At 36.5% G+C, this 20,192-nt stretch overlaps 1 protein-coding gene across 20 annotated transcripts in view; it reads right to left on the bottom strand.

Moving 5' to 3' along the window:
- Positions 1–20,192, bottom strand: part of MGA (MAX dimerization protein MGA) — a 209,498-nt gene that overhangs the window by 113,484 nt on the left and 75,822 nt on the right. For 13 of the 20 annotated variants that reach the window (XM_077127520.1, XM_077127529.1, XM_077127532.1 and 10 more), the window contains exons 1-2: positions 10,301–10,428; positions 2,692–3,822 (exon numbers count right to left, since the gene is read on the bottom strand). The exons of 1 other annotated variant lie outside the window; for it this stretch is intronic. In XM_077127520.1, the coding sequence (XP_076983635.1) occupies positions 2,692–3,755 (1,064 nt within the window). In that variant the 5' untranslated portion in view covers positions 3,756–3,822; positions 10,301–10,428. 6 more of the 20 variants (XM_077127521.1, XM_077127522.1, XM_077127527.1 and 3 more) reach the window with 4 other exon arrangements.

Raw genomic sequence — 20,192 nt, 5'->3', positions numbered from 1 at the left:
AAATAGGGTAAGATAATGGGTAATTGGAGCTGAAGGGATACAGACTGTGCAACAAGACTGGATACAAAAACTCAGAAATGGACAGCACAATACTACCTAAATGTAATGTAATTAGGTCAAAACACTGAATGAAGCTGCATCTGAGGTACAGTTTTTTTTATATATTTTTTATTTATTTATTTTTCCTCTCTATTATCGTTTTATTTCTTTTTCTGCTGTCTTGCTATCTTTTTCTAAATCGATGCAAATGTACTAAGAAATGATGAATATGCAGCTATGTGATGATATTAAGAATTACTGATTGTATATGTAGAATGGAATGATATCTAAATGTTAATTTTTTTAATTAATAAAAAAAAGACTGGATACAAGAACTCAGAAATGGACAGCACAATACTACCTAATTGTAATGTAATTATGTTAAAACACTGAATGAAGCTGCATCTGAGGTATAGTTTTGTTTTTGTTTTTTTATTTTTTTCTCTCTATTATCATTTTATTTCTTTTTCTGTTATCTTTCTATTTCTTTTTCTAAATCAATGCAAATGTACTAAGAAAGATGAATATGCATCTATGTGATGATATTAAGAATTACTGATTGTATATGTAGAATGGAATGTTTTCTAAATGTTGTGCTAGTTAATTTTTTTAATTAATAAAAAAAAAAAAAAGAAGTTATCCTGGAGATTATTGTTACACATTATACAAATAGGGTGTATTTGAGTGGCTAAAGGAAGTACCTGAAACTGTTTAGCTATGTTCCAGTAGCCTTGTTTCTTGAAGATGATTTTATAAAGGTATAATGTTTACAATGTGACTGTGTGATTGTGAAAACCTTGGTTCTGATACTCCCTTTATCTAGGGTATGGACAGGTAAGAAAAATGTGGATAAAAAATATATATAAACAAATAATAGGGGGAACAAAAGGTTAAAATGTATTGAGTAGATGGAAATACTAATGGTCAATGATAGGGTGGGGTAAGGGGTATGGAATGTATGAGTTTTTCTTTTTTCTTTTTATTTCTTTTTCTGGAGTGATGCAAATGTTCTAAGAAATGATCACTGAGATGAATATACAACTATGTGATGATACTGTGAGCCACTTATTGTACACCATGTATGGAATGTTTGTATGTTTAGAATGCTTACGTTTGTATGTTGTTTACCAATAAAAATATTAAAATATGCATTTATTTTTTAAAAACCCTTAAATCAGAGATAAGCAAACTTTTTCTGTAAAGGGGCAGACAGTAAATATTTTAGCCTTTGCAAGCTTCATACGGTCTCTGTCACATATGCTTATATGTGTACAAAACGTACAAAAATAGGCTATTGGCCAGACTTGCCAACCTCTGACCTAACTAATCTCTGTCCCCCCAAATCAAGCATTTGGAGACAAAGTTTCCAAATACCTAAATGTGATTTTCACACATAAAGATAAATGCTATTTATTGGAGCATAAACTTCACTGTTTTTTTTTTCCTTTCAATGAAAAGAGATTCTTACACATTAATAAATGCAAACTATTAAAACTATTGAAATCACTACAATCAAAAGTTCAACCATACATAACAGTTATAGCTACTATTTGTTAACAAATAACATCTGACCGTTTTAGCTAACAAACTCCTTCTCACCCTAGTCTCCAAAGGAATAAATTATCCATCATCCAAGGGCAGATTAAACTGCATTTCAATAACCAGGGTAAACTATTCTATTGGTTTCAACTGTTTAAAGCAATTTTTAAACTGTGTTGGATAATCAAATGGTTAGACTATTGGTTGGAATATCAAGTATTAGAGGACATACACTGGTTGCAAATACAAAGAATACCAAGGCGAAAAGTATAAACTGAAAATACTTTTACCCACTGACAAAAAAACATGTACATTGTTTAGGTAGTAGTACTCCACTCCCCTATTAACAACGTTAAAAAATGCTAAGCACTAACTTGCCCAAAGACAAAGTAAGGGGAACTCATGAGCCAGCACGGTGATTCTAAACTCAGAGAAAAACAGTTAATAATGGGACAGGAATCAAGTGAGAAAGGGAAATGTATAGAAAGGTACTGAGCTGGGATTTATTTCTGCACAATTTGGGTTCTAGTATTCAAAATAAAGCAAATTAAAATTAAAAAGAAGCAACAATACATCACGTTATTTTAACATGTAATAACGTCCAATTCATTTTTTTATCAGGTAACATAAGGATTAGGATATCCATAGGGCAGTAAGTTCTCATATAGTAGATATAAATTACTTGATATGGATCCTATCCCGTACCTTATTTGGTTAAGTTTTGTTTCAGTTACGATTTGGGAACACTGATGGTCCTATTTTTTTTGCCCTCCCCAATTAATCAAGAGTTGACTATATATGTTACCAAGAAACAGTAATGTGAGAATTAACAAACTCCTAAATCTAACTGAATGAAAGAACTCCATTTTGAGGGGGTCATCCAATTTTCTAACAATTCTGGATCCTGAATACAACTGATATTCATCATAGAAAAATAAACAAATGTCACTTTTCAGAACAGGAAAGCATTTGTGGCATTTTCTGTAATGGCTTACTATAGATGTAAAGACATGTAAAGTTAGTTAATATTCCACAGAGCCAATGTGTTAAGTCCAAAATTTGGCCCATTTCAATCTTCCTTTTATCTCTGAGAAAAGAAAAATTGTTACCTACCTTTCAGAAACCTCTTGCTTCAATTGAGGAACTTCACCAAGTGCTGAATCACTACCCATGAAACCAAGAAAGTTTCCTTTTATATTAAGGGAAGCCTTCTCCAAACCCTTGCCTGACGTTTCATGACCCCTTGGTATAGGATCTGGATCACATGACAATATCTCTGATCCCTCGCCTTCTATAAGACGGACCCGATGACCTGGAGAACTGGAAACACTATTCTCTTCTTGGTCAGAGCTGTTCTTTTGCTTTCCATCTCTCTGGGGCTTACTATTTAGCCCATCATCACGGAAACCTTTGGCAAATGGATTGTAATCTATTTTCAGCTGGGTAATTTGAATGTTTTGATAAGCTGTTACTGCAAAGAATTCAGTTTGTGGAAAGGTAAAAGTGTGGACACCAGGGCCATTTAACTGTATCACTTCAGTAGCCTTATCTGCAGGCACCAAATGAAGCCTCGGCAGGTAGCGATGCATAGAGTGCAAGATGATATGCCCTTCTTGGTCCAGTGTATTGTTGGTAAGTTTGAGTTTATAGAAAGATACTGGTTGATGCATCCAATAATGACCTGTGGAAGGAGATTCTGGATGAATAAAAACCCTCCCCAAAACATGGGGCTCAGCCTTCCCACTAGGTTCCCACCAACGTCCATTCCATTTATAACGATGATTGTCCACAGGAGATATATCCATGACAAGGATATACTTCAAATTTGAATCTAAACCTGTTATCCAATAACGACAGTAAGGAAACATGCGTCTTCCCTGTTTGGTCAGAATCATCTCTGTGCTTCGATGATAGAACTCATTCCACATACTATTGTTATCCAGAGTGACAGTGATTCCTCCCACAGTACAGTCAGCTGGAAGACAAATCTTCCCTTTAGATTTTCCTGGTAATGACACATTGCTAGCCAAAGCACAGGCATCCCTATTAGTAACCAAAATTCCTTGATCGGTTTTGCCATTTCCTGGCTGTTTTAGGATGACAAAGAAGGTAGGTGTTGCTCCTGCCATTGTCCCACTGTCTTGATTAGCCAATATAATCTGCTGTTTCTCTTCCATGATTTCAGTGGGAAATTCAGAAGTAAGAGAACTGCAGTCACCACATAGTCACAATGGCCTTCCCATTCTAAAAAACACAGAGGAAGAAGGAAAAAAAAAAACAATACCACCCTTCAATGAAGTGAATATTTATTTTGTTAACAAAAAATGATTATGTTATCCTCAAAATATTTTTAAATTTCCCTTCTAAGACTTTGCACCACCCTTCTCTAAACTGCTGTAAGGATATTCATTCTGGAATAGATAATTTTTTTAAATTTCATTTTAATCCAATTAAATTACTCATATCACACCCCTTCAATAATTCACTACAGCTACTATAATTCACACTAAAAGAAACAAAGAAGTATGTTCGGTTTAGAAAAACTATATAAAGTATAAATGTATACAAATTTAGCGAGATAAATTAGAAGGTCATTTGTATTTAAAAACAATTCCAAATTTATTAATTCATTTGTCAAAGGATTCTTCAGAGCAAGTTCTCCTGAGATTGTTACAAAATAAGCAAATTTTCATATTACCATTGTATAGAATTAGTTCTTTACTATGGTACTAACGTGGGTTTAAAAATAAGTAAAATGTTATCTTGTTTAACACAAATATTTTAAAAAGCCATGACAAATCACCAAAAATTATAGAAAAAGAATTCCAGCTGTATCAAAAATTTAATTCTTGAAGAAACACGAGAAAAGCTTTCTCATAAGCGAAAAAAAAAAAAAAAACTAGAAACCAGAAGATAATTTCTTTCTTTTTTTTTTAAACATAGGCAGGCACTGGGAAACAAACCCAGGCCTCCCACATGGCAGGCGAGAACTCTGCCACTGAGCCACCATTGCCCACCTGATAAAAATCTTTTGATAAAGTCAATGTCATATCAATTTTTTAAATCTGGCAAAAAACAAACAAGAAAAATTTTAAAACAAACAACTGGGTATGAATTATCTGTAACATTATCATAAAGAACTCATTTCACTATATAAAGGACTCCTACAAATCAGTAAGACCAAAAACATAATAGAAAAATGGGTGAAGGATATGAAAAGGCAGTCCACAGAAAAGGAAGAACTGGCTATGAAAACATACACAGTCTCACTCAGAATAAAATGCAAATTAAAAGCATCCTGAAATATTAGGGGTTTTTTTTTTCACCTATGAGACTAGCAAAAATCAAAGTTTGGTAATCGTATTGGAAAGGGCCATAGGTCAAGCAGTATTCTCATCCAAACAGCTGCTGGAAAGTACAAAAGAGGGACTCTCTATGAGAGATGACAACTTGAAAACAGAAAAAGTAAGAATGCATATATCCTATGACAGCAGTTCTTAGAGGACTTTACGTTACATATAAATAGGTAGATACAGATAGATACACACACACACTTCTAATAAATGATATGTACAAGATTATTCCTTGCATTTTCATTTATGAAAGCAAAAGACTGAAACATAATCCACCAATAGGGACTTGTCAAATAAATAAATGACAGTGCATCCACAGAATGGAATACTATGCAGCCATAAAAGAGTGTTTAAACTCTTCATAGACCCATACAAAATTATCTACAAAATGGTCAGAAGAGTTGTGGATTATGCTACTTTTCTTCAAAAATTAAAAAATAAAAGAAGAAAAAAAGTATTTCCTTGGTATAGAAAGACTACCTCTGGAAGGACAGAGAAGAAACCGGTAAAATTGGTTATATCCAGGGAAAACCAGGTAGCTGAGAAAAGATATTCCTTTGATACCTTCTAAATGTTATATCTTGAGAACATGTTCAAAAAATAGAGTTAAAACCAAATTAAGGAATTCTTAAAAGTTATAATGAAAAAAGCTATATATGTTTCCATTTATATGGTATGTCCAGAATAGGCGAATCCTTAGAAACAAAAAAATAGATGAGTGATTTCCGGGGTGGGGAGGTGGGAAGGGAGAAATTGGTTGGTTCTAACTACTAATAGGTACAGAATTTATTTTGGGGGTGATGGAACTGTTCTGGACTCAGGTATCAGTGATGACCGTAAAAAATCTCAGATTGTTAATTCAACTGAACTGATGTGTTAAATTACCTAAAATTCTGGAAAACATAAAGCTATCACCTCTAATTAGGTTTTTTTCGTATGTCATATGGTAGGGACCACATTTCATTCTTTTTTTTTGAGTATCCCCTTATTGCAGCACCATTTGCTGAATTTTTGTTTGTCTTGGTTTATCGTTTGTTTCTTTGTATGGTAGTACATGGACCAGGAATCGAACTTGGGTCTCCTGTATGGCAGGTGAGAATTCTACCACCAAACTACCCTTGCACCACCCTCTAAGTAGCTTCTATACAAAAAAAAAAAGTGCTGTATCAACACTACTCCTCTGTAAATGGGTCAGTAATTTTGATTAATCAAATTCAGCCAACTTTGTGTTTTTCATTTTAATTAAAAATTCTAATTTTACCTTGCATCAAAGAGACTGGCTAGCAGCAAAAGCACCTGACCTTAACGCTGCCTCTTCTTCCAGGACTAGCCACGTGACCTACTCTATCCCACCCACAAAAAGACTTCAAAATTTAAAATATTTGCTAGCTTGAAGAAAATAGTTACTTTGAAATCTTAGACTTCCAAAAGGTTGTTTATTGTTTCTTCTTATGGCTAGAATTAAAAATAGAAGCCCATTTCTAACACTAAAGCACTAATATTCAGAAAGGATAAAAGAATATCTCATTTCTGATTTGGAGTTTGAGAGATCAAATTTAGGGTAATTCTTTAAGTTGACTGATTTTTCTAAAACTAATTATCAAGTTCGAGCAACTCTGTCAGGAATTGATAAAACAAAATTTAAACAAAAAAGAAGTCACAAATAAAGTATCTTTGTAAAATAGTAAAGCCTAGACATATAAAAACTATTACCTCTACAATAGCATATAACTTAACTCTTATTCTTGTTCATAAAGTTCAAAATTTTGTTACAAGTCATTAATAAGGCAGAAAGTACTGAAAAAAATTTTTTAGCTATCCCAAACCTATGAAATAGACAAAGGGTTCAAAATTTCTTAAACATTATCTCTATAGTATAAAATCTTGGTTTTCAGATCATTACAGAGGTAAAACCAGAACAGGGATGCTTTCATCAATGCTTTAAAAACCACTATCTTTTAAATATATATTTATGAAATACTAAAGATTCAATAGACAAGTTCAGTCTAGTGAACTAGTTCAGGACTGCACTTACAGTAAATTTTACACTGACTTCACATATGCACATGCTGAGTTTTTCATTTAGCCTAAACAAAAAAATTAAGTGCAGAAAAATCAGCTTGCTGTACAATATTTCAACTTTTTATACACAGGCATCTGAGAGAGTAAAAAAAAATGCACAAAGACATGAACTTTCAGACTTAAGATTTACATAGGGTCTTTCATAAAAATTCTCCATATCATGTTATTCCATTCATTGAAAACATAACAAATCAAGGGCCTAATTTTATGACCCAAACAATCTCTATCTAGAGCCACAAGTACCTACTGGTTTAAGAACAAGGGATCATATTCTTATTCCACATCAATTTAAGTACAGATTACACATCAATATAAGCATATGTCTGTGCTTCTGAGCTACTGTACTGAATTTTCTAATCAAATGACAGTCATTTTAGCACATTCAGCTATTTCACACACAAAGACAATTCTGAAGTCTAAGACAGTAACCTTAAACCAACTGCAAAAATCAACTGTCTTCAGAAAGGGCTGGGCTACATATGAAAAAATACATCTCCCTGCAAAAAATTCTCAAAATATTCTTTATTTGGCTCTCTTAAAGCTTTAAGGAAGGCCACAATTTTTGTACATATATATACCTTGTCACTCAAAATCTTTCAGTTCAGCTTTTCAACATCAAGCATTTCTTTAGGAAAAATAACTATAATAAAGAGCAGAAAGAGTTATCTTGGTTGTGCAAGGGAAAATAAACCAAGTAACATTCTGAAATGTATCATTTGACGCACACCTCACACACATACACAAGCTTTCACAGAGAATATTCTCAAGGAAGTAATGTGGAAAGTTCCATAACGTGTTACAATTGCAGAGTCCCTATTCTGTCTTTTCACCAGTGATCTCTTTGGGAAAACTTTAACTAATTTACTAGTTACCTAATTTAATATTTTTACACTTTGAAAAAAAATTATACCACATCAATACCATTACTATAAAAACAAAAATATTCAAAACATACACATATATTAAAAAAACCCAAAACATTCTGAATGTTTCAGAAGTTGCTAAAAATAACCACTACCTTTTATACAAAAAATACATATAACATGTAAGGACCATATTGTTTCTTAATATAATCCTTCACTACAAGGTTATAGTTAAGTTAAACTACGTATCTGAATATTTTAAGAGAACAGGTTCACTAGAACTTCAATATTTACACTAGATCCAGAAATTTGGAAAGTCGTAAAAATAGAACTTGGGTATAATTATAATTAGAAAATATGGCAGCAAATAGAGACAAAGTGAAATAGCAAAACTACTAGCTTTTAATAGGCATTAAATTAATTCTACTAATTGCTTTATTAAATGCTATTTATTAATAATCACTTACTTTGAGACCAATCAATATCCTAGGCATTTTATCATCACCACAACACTATAAAGTGAATTTCAAAATATCATCTGAAACGTTGTAGGTTTTAAGGCACAGTATTGCACTTGCCTAGCACAGTACTTCCCCTGCCCACTTCTCTACCGATACTTTGTCTTTAGGAACATTTCCTATTTGTGCTAACAAACTCTATGATTCCTAGCAGTTGTAAAAGTAGAATTCGAAGAACTAACTTTTATAGCAGAAATGGACAATCATCAAACAGGTATCCTGCCTTGGAGTAAGTATGCCAGTGTACACGGGGCACTGAATTCCTCAAGTCCTAAGCATTTGTATTCCAGTAAGTGGATACAACCCAGTCAACCCACATAAGAGCTGAACACACAACCTTAAAGCGGCAGGAAGTGCTGCTCTGATACCCTCGGAAGAAAAAGGATTCCTGCAGGTCCCGAGGAGCAGCAGCCGCCGTCGACCACTAACCGGCTACAATTGCCTCTTTTTTACTGCAGAGGCCAGCTGGCCAAGAACCACGTGAAAAAAAGACGCACGGAAAGCTCTTCCGGGGAAGTGGCGCCCGGACAGATCACGTGCCGCCCGCCGGAACCCGCTAATCACTCCGCGGGACACAGCCGCACTAAGTTACCGTGGAGACTACCGAACCAGACACTCCCCAGCCAGCCCCCTTCGCAGCCGTCACGCCGTCCCCAAGCACCATCGCCGCAGCCCAGCCGCGGCGTCGTGCCCAAAAGGGAGCGGTGCAGGCAGAGCTTGCCAGAGAGAGACTCCACTGCAGAAGACTGGCGAGCGCTACAACACCCAAGGGCGGCCGGCGCGCGGGTGGGCTCGGAGTTCTCACGATCCACGTGTCTGCTCCGGCGACGCGAGCCTTAGGAGTGGTCTTTCCTCAAAAAGACAAGTACTTTGATTAGGCAAGAGTAACCCCTCCTTTCAGATCTCCATCACTCCTCCCTGCTTCCACCCTCGCCAAAAGGAGGAGGTATCCCTAGGGTTCGGAAGGCACGTCAAAATCTTCACAAAACTACCACTTTGCACCATCAGCCCAGTTTGAAAAAAAACCCTAACTTCCCGATAATCTTCGCACACAGAGATACCTCAACTTTGATAACTGATGCACGAAGAGAGGGGGTTATTTATTTATACCCCAAACTCACCTATCGTTGAGGACAGACTTGACAATTTAACACAAACGGGATGACCCATAAACTGCGAACTAGCCAAAGGCTGCCCCCCACAGAGAGGAAAAAGAAAATAACACCTGCTCTTCCCACCTGTTTTCCCCGCCCTCATTTCTGCACTTAGGAACCACCGGTCCTTTGTTTACTAAGTGCCCACTCCTCACTTCCTACCCTTCTTCCTTTATTAAATTTGCGATCCTGCCTCAAACAACTTGCCCAAAAATTACATGCCAGAAGGGACGTTTGTATAGGTGTCAAAACGCGGCACCCAGCTCCTTAAAAAAGCGACGTCAGCACTGTCTTCTCTCGTACTTTTGAAATCCCAAGACCTAAGCTCAAAAGCACAAAGTGCAGACGCACTACTCTCGACCTGAAGTCCCACACCCGGCTAGAAGTCTTCTCGCGAATCACACCATGCGGTGCCGCACCCCACGCACGCGAGGGCAGAACCGCGCCATTGGCGCTTCTCACCCCGCCCGCCTCGTGGCCGCTCTCTCTGGCGTCGATGTTCCCTGTTACTTCGCTGCGCGACACGGAAGTGAGGCCGGGGACGCGCGCGCGGTGACATGCGCAACCTCGCTCAGGGGACCATAGGCGCGCGCCAAAGGCAGCACCGCGCAAGGCCCGGCCTGGCCGGAGCGTGCGAAGATCTTTCAGAAGAACGCTTTTCACGCGTTCAAATCACAAGAGCTTCAAACTCTCGAAAAACTCCAATCGGGCCAATACTAAAACGAGGCCCTCCACCCAGGCCCGAGAGTTACCGTGCGGGGCGTGGCCGGCCTCAACCGGAGTCCTTCACATCCCGCTGGGGGCGGGCTATTCTGTACGGTTCGCACACCGTGTGTCCGCTCCAGCTGAAGAGCCTGCGCGCGCACCGGACGTCCACGTCACCACGCACGCGCTCCTACCAGCTCAGAGCCCGCCGCGCAGGCGCAAAAGGAGGCGCGAGCGGCACCTCCCCGCCCCTCCCCCAGCGCCAGGAGGCCAAACTGCCCGGGAACAGCGACAAGACCCTTGGGACCCGCCCCCGGGGCTGAAGCCGCTGCCTTTCCGGGTCCCAACAAACCAAGAAAGGCTACTGAAGCTTCTAGAACCAGGAAATGCGGGGCAGGAGAAAGCACCCCAATTCTCAGAGAAGCCTCGCACACGAAGCCTTCGTGAAACTGAAATCACAGCGCGCCAGGCCCTTCTCTACTGTGCCTTCCACCCTTTCCTCTGAGCACCTCACCGGCCCCGCCCCTGCCGCGCCCGGCCCCACCCACACGGGGCTCCGCAGACCCCCTGCCTTAACAAGCCCGTCAAATGAATAGGAGATCTTCTTCCCCAATGTGCTGTGGGCTTTGGATAGCGCCAGAGCGTCGGGAAACGCTGAAGCAAAGACCCTGAGAGAGGGTGGTCGAATTTGCAGCCTCCACGACCGAAGAACACAAGGAGATAGGAAAGAGACCGAAAGCATTATTGCAGATTGGGATGGGAAGAAGATGAAAGGGGTCCTGGTAAAACAGCAAAATGGAGAAATGGAAATTTTGCACGATAGAAAATACTATGTAAGTTTTAATGCCTTGATCACATGTATTTAACCTTTGTTCAAGACATTAAGTTATGAGATGCAAAGAAAAAATTATTGAAAATCTATTCTCAGTTGCCGCATTAAGTCAACGGATAGTACTCCCAATTGAACATCAAAAATTAGTTATTTTTTCTCCTTTCCTAGCCCTTACCAATTGCTTTTCTGCTTTACTAAGACGCCAGTAAAAAGGAATTGTTTGAAGTGAGAGAAAAAAGGGGGCAAATGTAGGAAACAGAAGAGCAAAAATTGTGGTCCATGTTCCAAAACTGTTTTCTTTCACTCTCTTAAAAGAACTAGCAAGTCTTGAGAATCTACTGCAAGCTAGGTGACTTAATACAACACAATGAAGGAGAATGAGGAGGTTGAAAGAGGGGAAGGGGCCAAGAGAGCCAACACGACTGATAAAATCTACTTTTCCCTTAGGAAGGGTCTTCTTTCTCTTCCTTTTGCTCTTCCTGAGGGGATATGCGACATCATGGGAAGAAACTGCTGGAATAGTCTGGTAGCTGCATCCAGAGACAACCCAAGTGGTATCTCTAACTGGGGAATCTATGAGAACAACTGGGGAGTAGGGAGTGAAGGGTGACTTGCTGCTCCCCTTCCCTACTCTAAGCAAACATATTACAAAATGCCAGATACTTTTAAAAAACAACTCTCAACTTTCAAAATTCAGTACTGGCTCTCCTGATAGGAGAGGCAAACTATCCCATTGTTTTTCAAAATAAGGTCTGCCTAACCTATAAAAGTTTGAAGATGTATTATCAAGAATGCAAAGGTCCTATGAGAATTTGTAAATGTTGTTTTCATATTGATAATCTAAAAATACTGCCATACCACTTATTTTGTTTTTAATTTATTTTTTTTTTTTAAGTAACTACGTAAATAGTTATATTCACCTATTAATACAGTATGTCTCAAACTGGGGTCATTGGTTGTATTATTTGGATATATAAGAACTTTCTTCCTTTAAAAGGTATCCTTATATTACCCAAGTTTTAAAAATGTCAAGCTAACAAACTTGCTAAAGTTGACACTTCTTGCTATAGGAATTTTTCATTTCAGTTACCATATCTCAACTCTGATGGACTGTCCAGCCTAACACAAAAATCTTTCCCTTGGTTTTCCTTTGTTGAAATTTCAACATTTTACTGAATATTAAGGAATAAAAAGAAAAGAACAGAGAATGCATGAAACATAAACAATCTAGCCTAGAGAGTACACCATTATGACTCTAGATTGCTCTATAAACACAAAGGCCCTATCCCATCTACATGTATACTTTCCCTATTTAACAAATATTTGAATGTCTCCTATATGCGGAGGATAGGGGAAAGACTGGCAACTCACTCATGCACTATTTAGATTATTACAATACAGCTCTCAAAGAGCTGGCAGAACTCTGGACTGCCTTTATGACTAGCAACAAGCTATCTCCTAGATAACAATCCACCAAAAAAACAAATTTCTTATCCAGTCTATTCAGATCTCACCTTCTCAGTTTGATTGGAGAGGACCTTACTCTTCAGGTGAGACACATACACCCAAATCCCTGGCTTGCGATCATGTTTACAATATTTTAATTCAATACAATAAAGAACATTTAAAGTATAAGAGCTATAAATAGACTGGATTACAAAAGAAGCTTATTTTTTACATAAAGTCCTTCACTAGCCACAAAAAATTCTGTGCCAGGCAAAGGAGAAAAAAGACTGAATCATATTAGCTTACACGCAATTCCATCCTTGGCTAATATTCGGTACTACAACTAAAACCAAGTCATGTTAAGGTACAAATTATGATCAACTCCAACATATGAAACTTGGACTAAAGAATTCAAATGAAAAATAAATAAAAATTTAAAAAGAATTAAAATGACAAAAGAGTCCTGACCTCAAGGAGCTAATAATCTACCTGATGGAGAAATTCTGAAGTTTCTTAATCAACACAGCAATGCAATTAAAAGTATGTTTCAGAACATGTGTAGTCTGTTAAGAGAAAAGAGGATGGAAAGAGACTAGAAATGTGATGGAATATAAGTGATATTAAGAAACACAATTCCCTTGCTGCCCCATCTCAAGCCCACAGATACAACCATGTTCTTCACCTTTGCCTAAGAAAATCTTCTGAGATGCCTTAAACCTAACTCCTATTCATCCTTCATGCCTAAATTTAAATGTCATTTTTTCAATAAATTTACCCTAATTCCCAATATCAGGCAAGGGTCTCCCTCCTATTATGTGCTCTCATAAGCACCCTAAATTTCTTTGCAGCACTTACCACAACTGTACTTATTGATATAACCATATGTCCTCCCCGCTAAACTGTTAGCTCTACTCTACTCCAGTGCCTAGCACAATGCATGGAACAGAGCAGACACCTAATATTTGTTGTGTAAATGAATCTGAAGCCATAGGACCAGCCTCACAATTGGGATTGGGAAAACAGTATCATAATACATTTAAATAATACTCAAGTTATATAAGCAAGCAAATACCCCTGCTTTGGCCAACATTTTCATAAAGGGTACACTTGTAATTAGAAATAACTAGGATCCAGTGACTCTTAACCCACATTATTTCTCCTTAGAAGAATAGATAAATATTACTGACAAGGCAGATGTTTAAAGAAATAAGAATATTTTCCTAGGAAACTCTAATTACTTATTGATTACCTTTTGCCTAAATTACTTTTGACTCATATTACCTAGTGAATCAACAAAGGCAAACATTCTTAAGAGTAAGCTGGAAAATTTTTCACGATTCTGTAATTTATCATTTGGTAATAGAAGCATCTGTCATCTGCATATACTCATCTGCAAGAAATAATCAGTATATCCTCACAAGCAGTGGGGACAACCAAATCAATAGGCCAACCTCTCGATCTTAGGGTTCACCCCTATGAAACTTATTCCTGCAAAGGAAAGGTTAAGCCTACTTAAAATTAGGCCTACCGCCCTACAACACACACACACACACACACACAAATTAGGCCTAAGAGTCACCCCCAGAGAACCTCTTTTGTTGCCCAGATGTGGCCTTTCTCTCTCTAAGCCAACACAGCAAGCGAAGTCACTGCCCGCCCCCTCTACATGGGACATGACTCCCAGGGTGTAAACCTCCCCGGCAACGTGGGACAGAAATCCTAGGATGAGACAGGACTCAGCATCAAGGGATTGAGAAAAACTTCTCAACCAAAAGGAGAAAGAGAGAAATGAAAGAAAATAAAGTGACAGTGGCTGAGAGATTTCAAACAGAGTGGAGAGGTTATCCTGAAGGTTATTCTTATGCATTATATAGATGTCCCCTTTTTTAGTTTATGGTGTATTAAAGTAGCTAGAGGAAAGTACCTGAAACTGCAGAGCTGTATTCCAGTACCCTTGTTTCTTGAAGATGACTGTATGAAGGTGTAACATTTACAATGTGATTGTGTGATTATGAAAACCTTGGTTCTGATGCTCCTTTTATCTAGGGTATGAACAGATGAGTGAAAAACATGGATAAAAAATAAACAAATAAGGGGGAACAAAGGTTAAAATAAATTGAGTGGACTGAAATACTGGTGGTCACTGAAAGGGAGGGGTGGGGGATACGGCATGTATGGATTTTTTCTTTCTCCTTTTTCATTCCTTTTTATGGAGCGATACAAATGTTCAAAAAGATGGTCGTGGTGATTAGTACACAATTTTATGATGATGTTGTGAGCTACTGATTGTATACCATGTATGGAATATTTGTATGCCAAGAATGTTTGTATGTTTGTTTGCTGTTTACAATAACAATATTTAAAAATATAGATTGAGTAGATTGAAATACTAGTGGTTAATGAGGGGAGGGATAAGGGGTATGGCATGTATAAGTCTTCTCTTTTTTCTTTATTTTGCTGGAGCAATGCAAATGTTCAAAAAATGATCATGGTGTTGAATACACAACTATGTGATGATATTGGGAGCCACTGATTGTACATCATGTATAAAATGCTTGTATGTTAAGGTATACAATAAAAATATTAAAAAAATAAAGAAATCAGTAAATATCTTCAGGGTGGAAGGACACCTTAGTAAAAGTGAATTAGCCAGAAAAAGAGAAATAGTTCAAAATTAGTAAAATAACGAAGTTCAGAAAGCTAGTTTCAGAACAATTATAAAACAAAACAAAGGGTAGGTCCAAAATAAATATAAATAAATGTTTTTAAATATAATACTAAGCCCTCAGAAAACATAGAAGAACAGGAAAAAGTTTACCTCACTAAACCAAGAGCTGAATAGAGATTTAAAACACATGAAAAACCAACTAGACCTAACAGACAGATATAGAACACATCATCCAACAACTGCAGAATATTCTCTAGTGTACACAGACCATTCCCTAGGCCAGGCCATATGTTAGAGAACACAAAATAAGTCATACAAAATACTGTCTCCAGTCAAATATTAGGTCACAAAACCCAGTTACACAAAGTGTTGTCTCTGACCAAAATGGAATGAAGCTAGAAATCAGTAACAGAGAGAAATGAAAAACTCACATGTGAAAAGTAAACAATACTCTCAAACCAATGGGGTCAAAGAAGAAATCCACAAGGGAAATTAGGAAATATCTTGACATGAATAAAAATTAAAACATACCAAAAGTTAAGGGATGCAGCAAACGCAAGGTTCAAAGGGAAATTTATAGCTGTAAATGCTTACATTAAAAAAGAAGAAAGATCTCAAATAAGTAATTTAACTTTACATCTCGAGGAACTATAAAAAGAAAAGCAAACTAAATCCAAAAAGAGTAGAAGGAAGGAAATAATAAAGATTAGAGTGGAGATAAATGATAAATATATACTAGAAAAACAATAGAATCAAGAAAACCAGAAGTTGGTTCTTTGAAAAGATTAATAAAATTGACAAACCTGTAACTACCCTGAAGGAGAAAAAAAGAGGACGCAAGTAATAAAAATAAATGAAATTGAGGTCATTACTACCAATCCTACAGAAGTAAAAAAGATTATACGAAAATACTATAAACAATCATATGCCAACAAATTAGATAACCTAGATAAAACACACACGAGAACACTATAAAAACAGAGATTAGAACTGCTGGCCAAAGAGGAGGACTGAGAGCCTCTAGCAAGTGAACTGCAGGGCTGGAATCAGGCAAAAAGTAGGAAGCAGCCTGTGACAGAAAAATGCAGTGAAAAAAATTGTCTTCAAATGCATATATTAAAGAAGCCATGCTTACTTAACAAGAAGGGAACCACTACCTCGTAGTATGGAACACAGTGGTTCCCAGAATACTAGGACATCATGGCCCAGTAAATGTCCCAAAAAGATTTAAAGAATCGTCATAAGTATGCCTGTTTGAAGGTGTTGTGTATCCCTGAAAAGCCAGGTTCCTTAATCCTCATTCAATATTGTTGGGTTGGATCTTTTTTATTAAACTGTTTCCATGGAGATGTGACCCACCCAATTGTGGGCGGGACCTGTTGACTTTCCATGGTGATGTGTCTCCACCCATTCAAAGCAGAATCACTTACTGGAGTCCTTTAAGAGGAACCATTTTGAAAAAAGCTTTAGAGCTGACACAGATCAGGCTATGTATTTTGAGTCTTTTGTTATTGTTAGCCATTATGTAATCCTTACTATAGTACTTAAAACTTAGTCATTCATCTTATTTTTTTTAAAGCAACTACATAAAAGAATTAAAACTTTCAAAAGCTTATTCTCAAAAAGTAGATTTTGCAATATCTTAGTAAACTTAAAGCAATGGTTTTAAAATGGAAATTTCTTCTGAATTCACCACTTTAATCTAAAGAGCAAGAATTGGGTCTTTTACTTGTATCACATGGTGTACATGTATATAACTAGATTTTTTTTACAATACACATTTTGTACTTTATCTGTAATAATTGTCTCTGAGCCCTCAATTTAAGTCCTGACATCATTCTGAACATCACAGCCTCTGCCCCATTCTCCCTTCTTCCAAGAAGGGCCCCACATAATTTGAAATGTCTTTTAAAATCACAAATTAAAAAGAAAATCACCGTAACGTGTTCTCAAAATTTTTAATATCATATAAATGCTTAATCACCAAAATGAGGAATAAAATAATTTAAAAAATCACTTTCATTTACACAGCAGACTAGAACAATGAACTCACATCTGTACTGGTTATTTGAAGAAGGTATTGATATTAATTTAATTTAATCTAGTTTATATAGTTTTTCTTTGTCAAAAATCCATTTTAATAAATGAATAATGAAGACTGGAAAAAACACACACTGCCATACACACACTGCCAAGCATACACACACGAAGGAACAAAGGTTTATGTGGTTTCACTCAGTCCTAATAAAGACTTGTGTACCATATCTATAGGAAGAGTACACCTAATTTCCCTAAATATCTATGGGGACCAAACTCAACCTATTTACAATTTCATAACACTGTCAAAGCTTCGAACAAACTCATAATTTGTTGAGAATTGTGTAAACAAAAAGCTACAAAAGTAAAAAAGTTTTGTACCCCTGTCCTTTGCAAAATCAACCATGATTAAAATTTCAAAAAAACATAAAGAGCAGTATATTACATTAAAAGAAACTATATTCTAGATTGTATGACTTAGTAGGTCAAAAGTCTTAAATACGTATTTCTTACAGGGAAGAATGTAGTATTCATATACATTAATTTTTTTTTCCCCATGAAAGGCCTAAGATTAGAAAGCAGGAATCCTAAAAGCTCTTCAGGCAGTGTATGGAAAACACAAAATTATACAAATCTTTCCTTAAATTAATAAGTAAAAACCAAATTCTATGAAGTCTCTCTCATTTGTTTTTAGTTTTGTTTTTACTTTTTTCCTTCTTCTAAGATGATATTAATCCTAATATAAATCAACATAAATAGATTTAAAGATTGTCAAAACATCATCCAAAATGATTTCCCTCACAGGACTGAACTTCATCAAACCTGATTTTCCTTCCAGCAGACTTATTCTTTTGGGTTAAGGAAAGAGCTGGCAAACTAGAGCCCACAGGCCAACTATGGTCCATCTGACTGTTTCTGTATGGCCCAAGAGGTAAAAATGGTTTTCACATTTTTAAATGGTTAAAAAAAAAAAAAATCAAAAAAAGAAGAACATCTCATGATGGGAAAATTACATAAAATTTAAATTGAAGTGTCCAAAGAGGAAGCTTTATTGGAACACTGCCGCCCATATTACAAATTGGTGTATGGCTGCTTTTGCACTACCACAGCAGACTTCAGTAGTTACAACACCAACTATATGTAGCACTCTAATGGTTTTGCACTGCTGCTCAACACACAACTTGCAAAGATGTAGTTCTAACTTGACAGCTATCTCAGTGTCACACTTATTGTCATACCACAACATTTTACTTACCTTTCACTATTATTGCATATTCATCACGTCAAAACAAATAAAGATAAAAGAGATTTCAAATGCCATGCATTTATAATACAGTGCAATATAAAATCTTACAACCAAATTAGATAGCAAAGCATAATGTTTATTATAGAATGACACTACAGTTGTGTTGGAAGAATATAATCTACATCAACATTACCAGACTAAGTAATCATCACAATATTCCCACCCCATAAGAAAAGTCAAAAGAATTAGAAAATTTAAAACAGAGTATCTCACCACTACCGAATTTCTTCACAAAAAAATAAAAATAAAAGGCTTCAAACAAACTTTCTGAATGACTCCTTTGTTAGCCAAGCAAGGAAACTCATTAAGAATGGTGGATTAGGGCAGGACACGGTGGCAAGAATGCTTGCCTGCCATCCCAGAGGCCCTGGGTTCGATTCCTGGTGCCTGCCCATGTAGAAAAAAAAAAAAAAAGAATGGTGGATTAGGGCCATGGTGGCTCAGTGGCAGAGTTCTCGCCTGCCATGCCGGAGACCCGGGTTTGATCCCTGGTGCCTGCCCATGCAAAAAAAAAGAATGGTAGATTGATTAAATCATGTTCAACTACAGGAGCTAAAGAAATATGTCCAGAAGAAATAAATATGTTTAAGATTATCAGCCTTTCGGCAAGATGAGTTGCTCAAAGAAGTGAATAAATGTGGAGCAAAATCAACTAAAAAAAAATTATTTGTCAAAGAAAAAAAAGACAAATGGTTCTTGACAAACTGACAGATACTATCAATACTTCTTCTGAGTTATAGTTGAGGGGTCGATTTAAATTTAAACTCATATTTTCAAAGAAATTAGGAAACCACTAATTCAGTATAACCTGAAGTGGAATCAACTAAAATCTGTTAAAATTGATGCTGATATAAATACCCGTGGACCAGAAAAAGATTTAATTGTGCACATTTACAGTACTCATGAAAAGATAAATTGTTTAAAGTCTACTGTTCTTCACTGCATTACTCATCAGAAAGTACACTGCAGAAAAGTATCTGAATCTATTACGCTATCCAACCAGTGATTGTCAGCAGTTCAGTTGACTCACGGACTTAACCATCCTGAATTCCATGAATTTTTTTTTAATTTTTTTATTAATTTTAAATTTAAAAAATATGACAACAAAGAAACACAAACATTCTTAATATATAATCATTCCGTTCTACATATATAATCAGTAATTCACAATATCATCACATAGTTGCATATTCATCATCATGACCATTTCTTAGCACATTTGCATCAATTCAGAAAAAGAAATAAAAGATAACATAAAAGAAGTAAAATGAAAACAGAAAAAAAATTATACATACCATACCCCTTACCCCTCCCTTTCATTGATCACTAGCATTTCAAACTAAATTTATTTTAACATCTGTTCCCCTTATTATTTAATTTTATTCCATATGTTCTACTCATCTGTTGACAACGTAGACAAAAGGAGCATCAGACACAAGGTTTTCACAATCACACAGTCACATTGTGAAAGCTATATCATTAATCTTCAAGAAACATGGCTACTGAACACAGCACTACACTTTCAGGCAGTTCCCTCCAGCCTCTCCATTACATCTTGAATTACAAGGTGATATCTACTTAACATCTAAGAATAACCACCAGGATAGCCTCTAGACTCTTTGGAATCTCTCAGCCATTGACACTTTGTCT

This window comes from Tamandua tetradactyla, chromosome 14 (assembly GCF_023851605.1).
Source record: "Tamandua tetradactyla isolate mTamTet1 chromosome 14, mTamTet1.pri, whole genome shotgun sequence".
Classification (NCBI taxonomy): domain Eukaryota; kingdom Metazoa; phylum Chordata; class Mammalia; order Pilosa; family Myrmecophagidae; genus Tamandua; species Tamandua tetradactyla.
The sequence above is the reverse complement of the archived record's forward strand: the minus strand, read 5'-3'. Positions and strand labels throughout refer to the sequence as shown.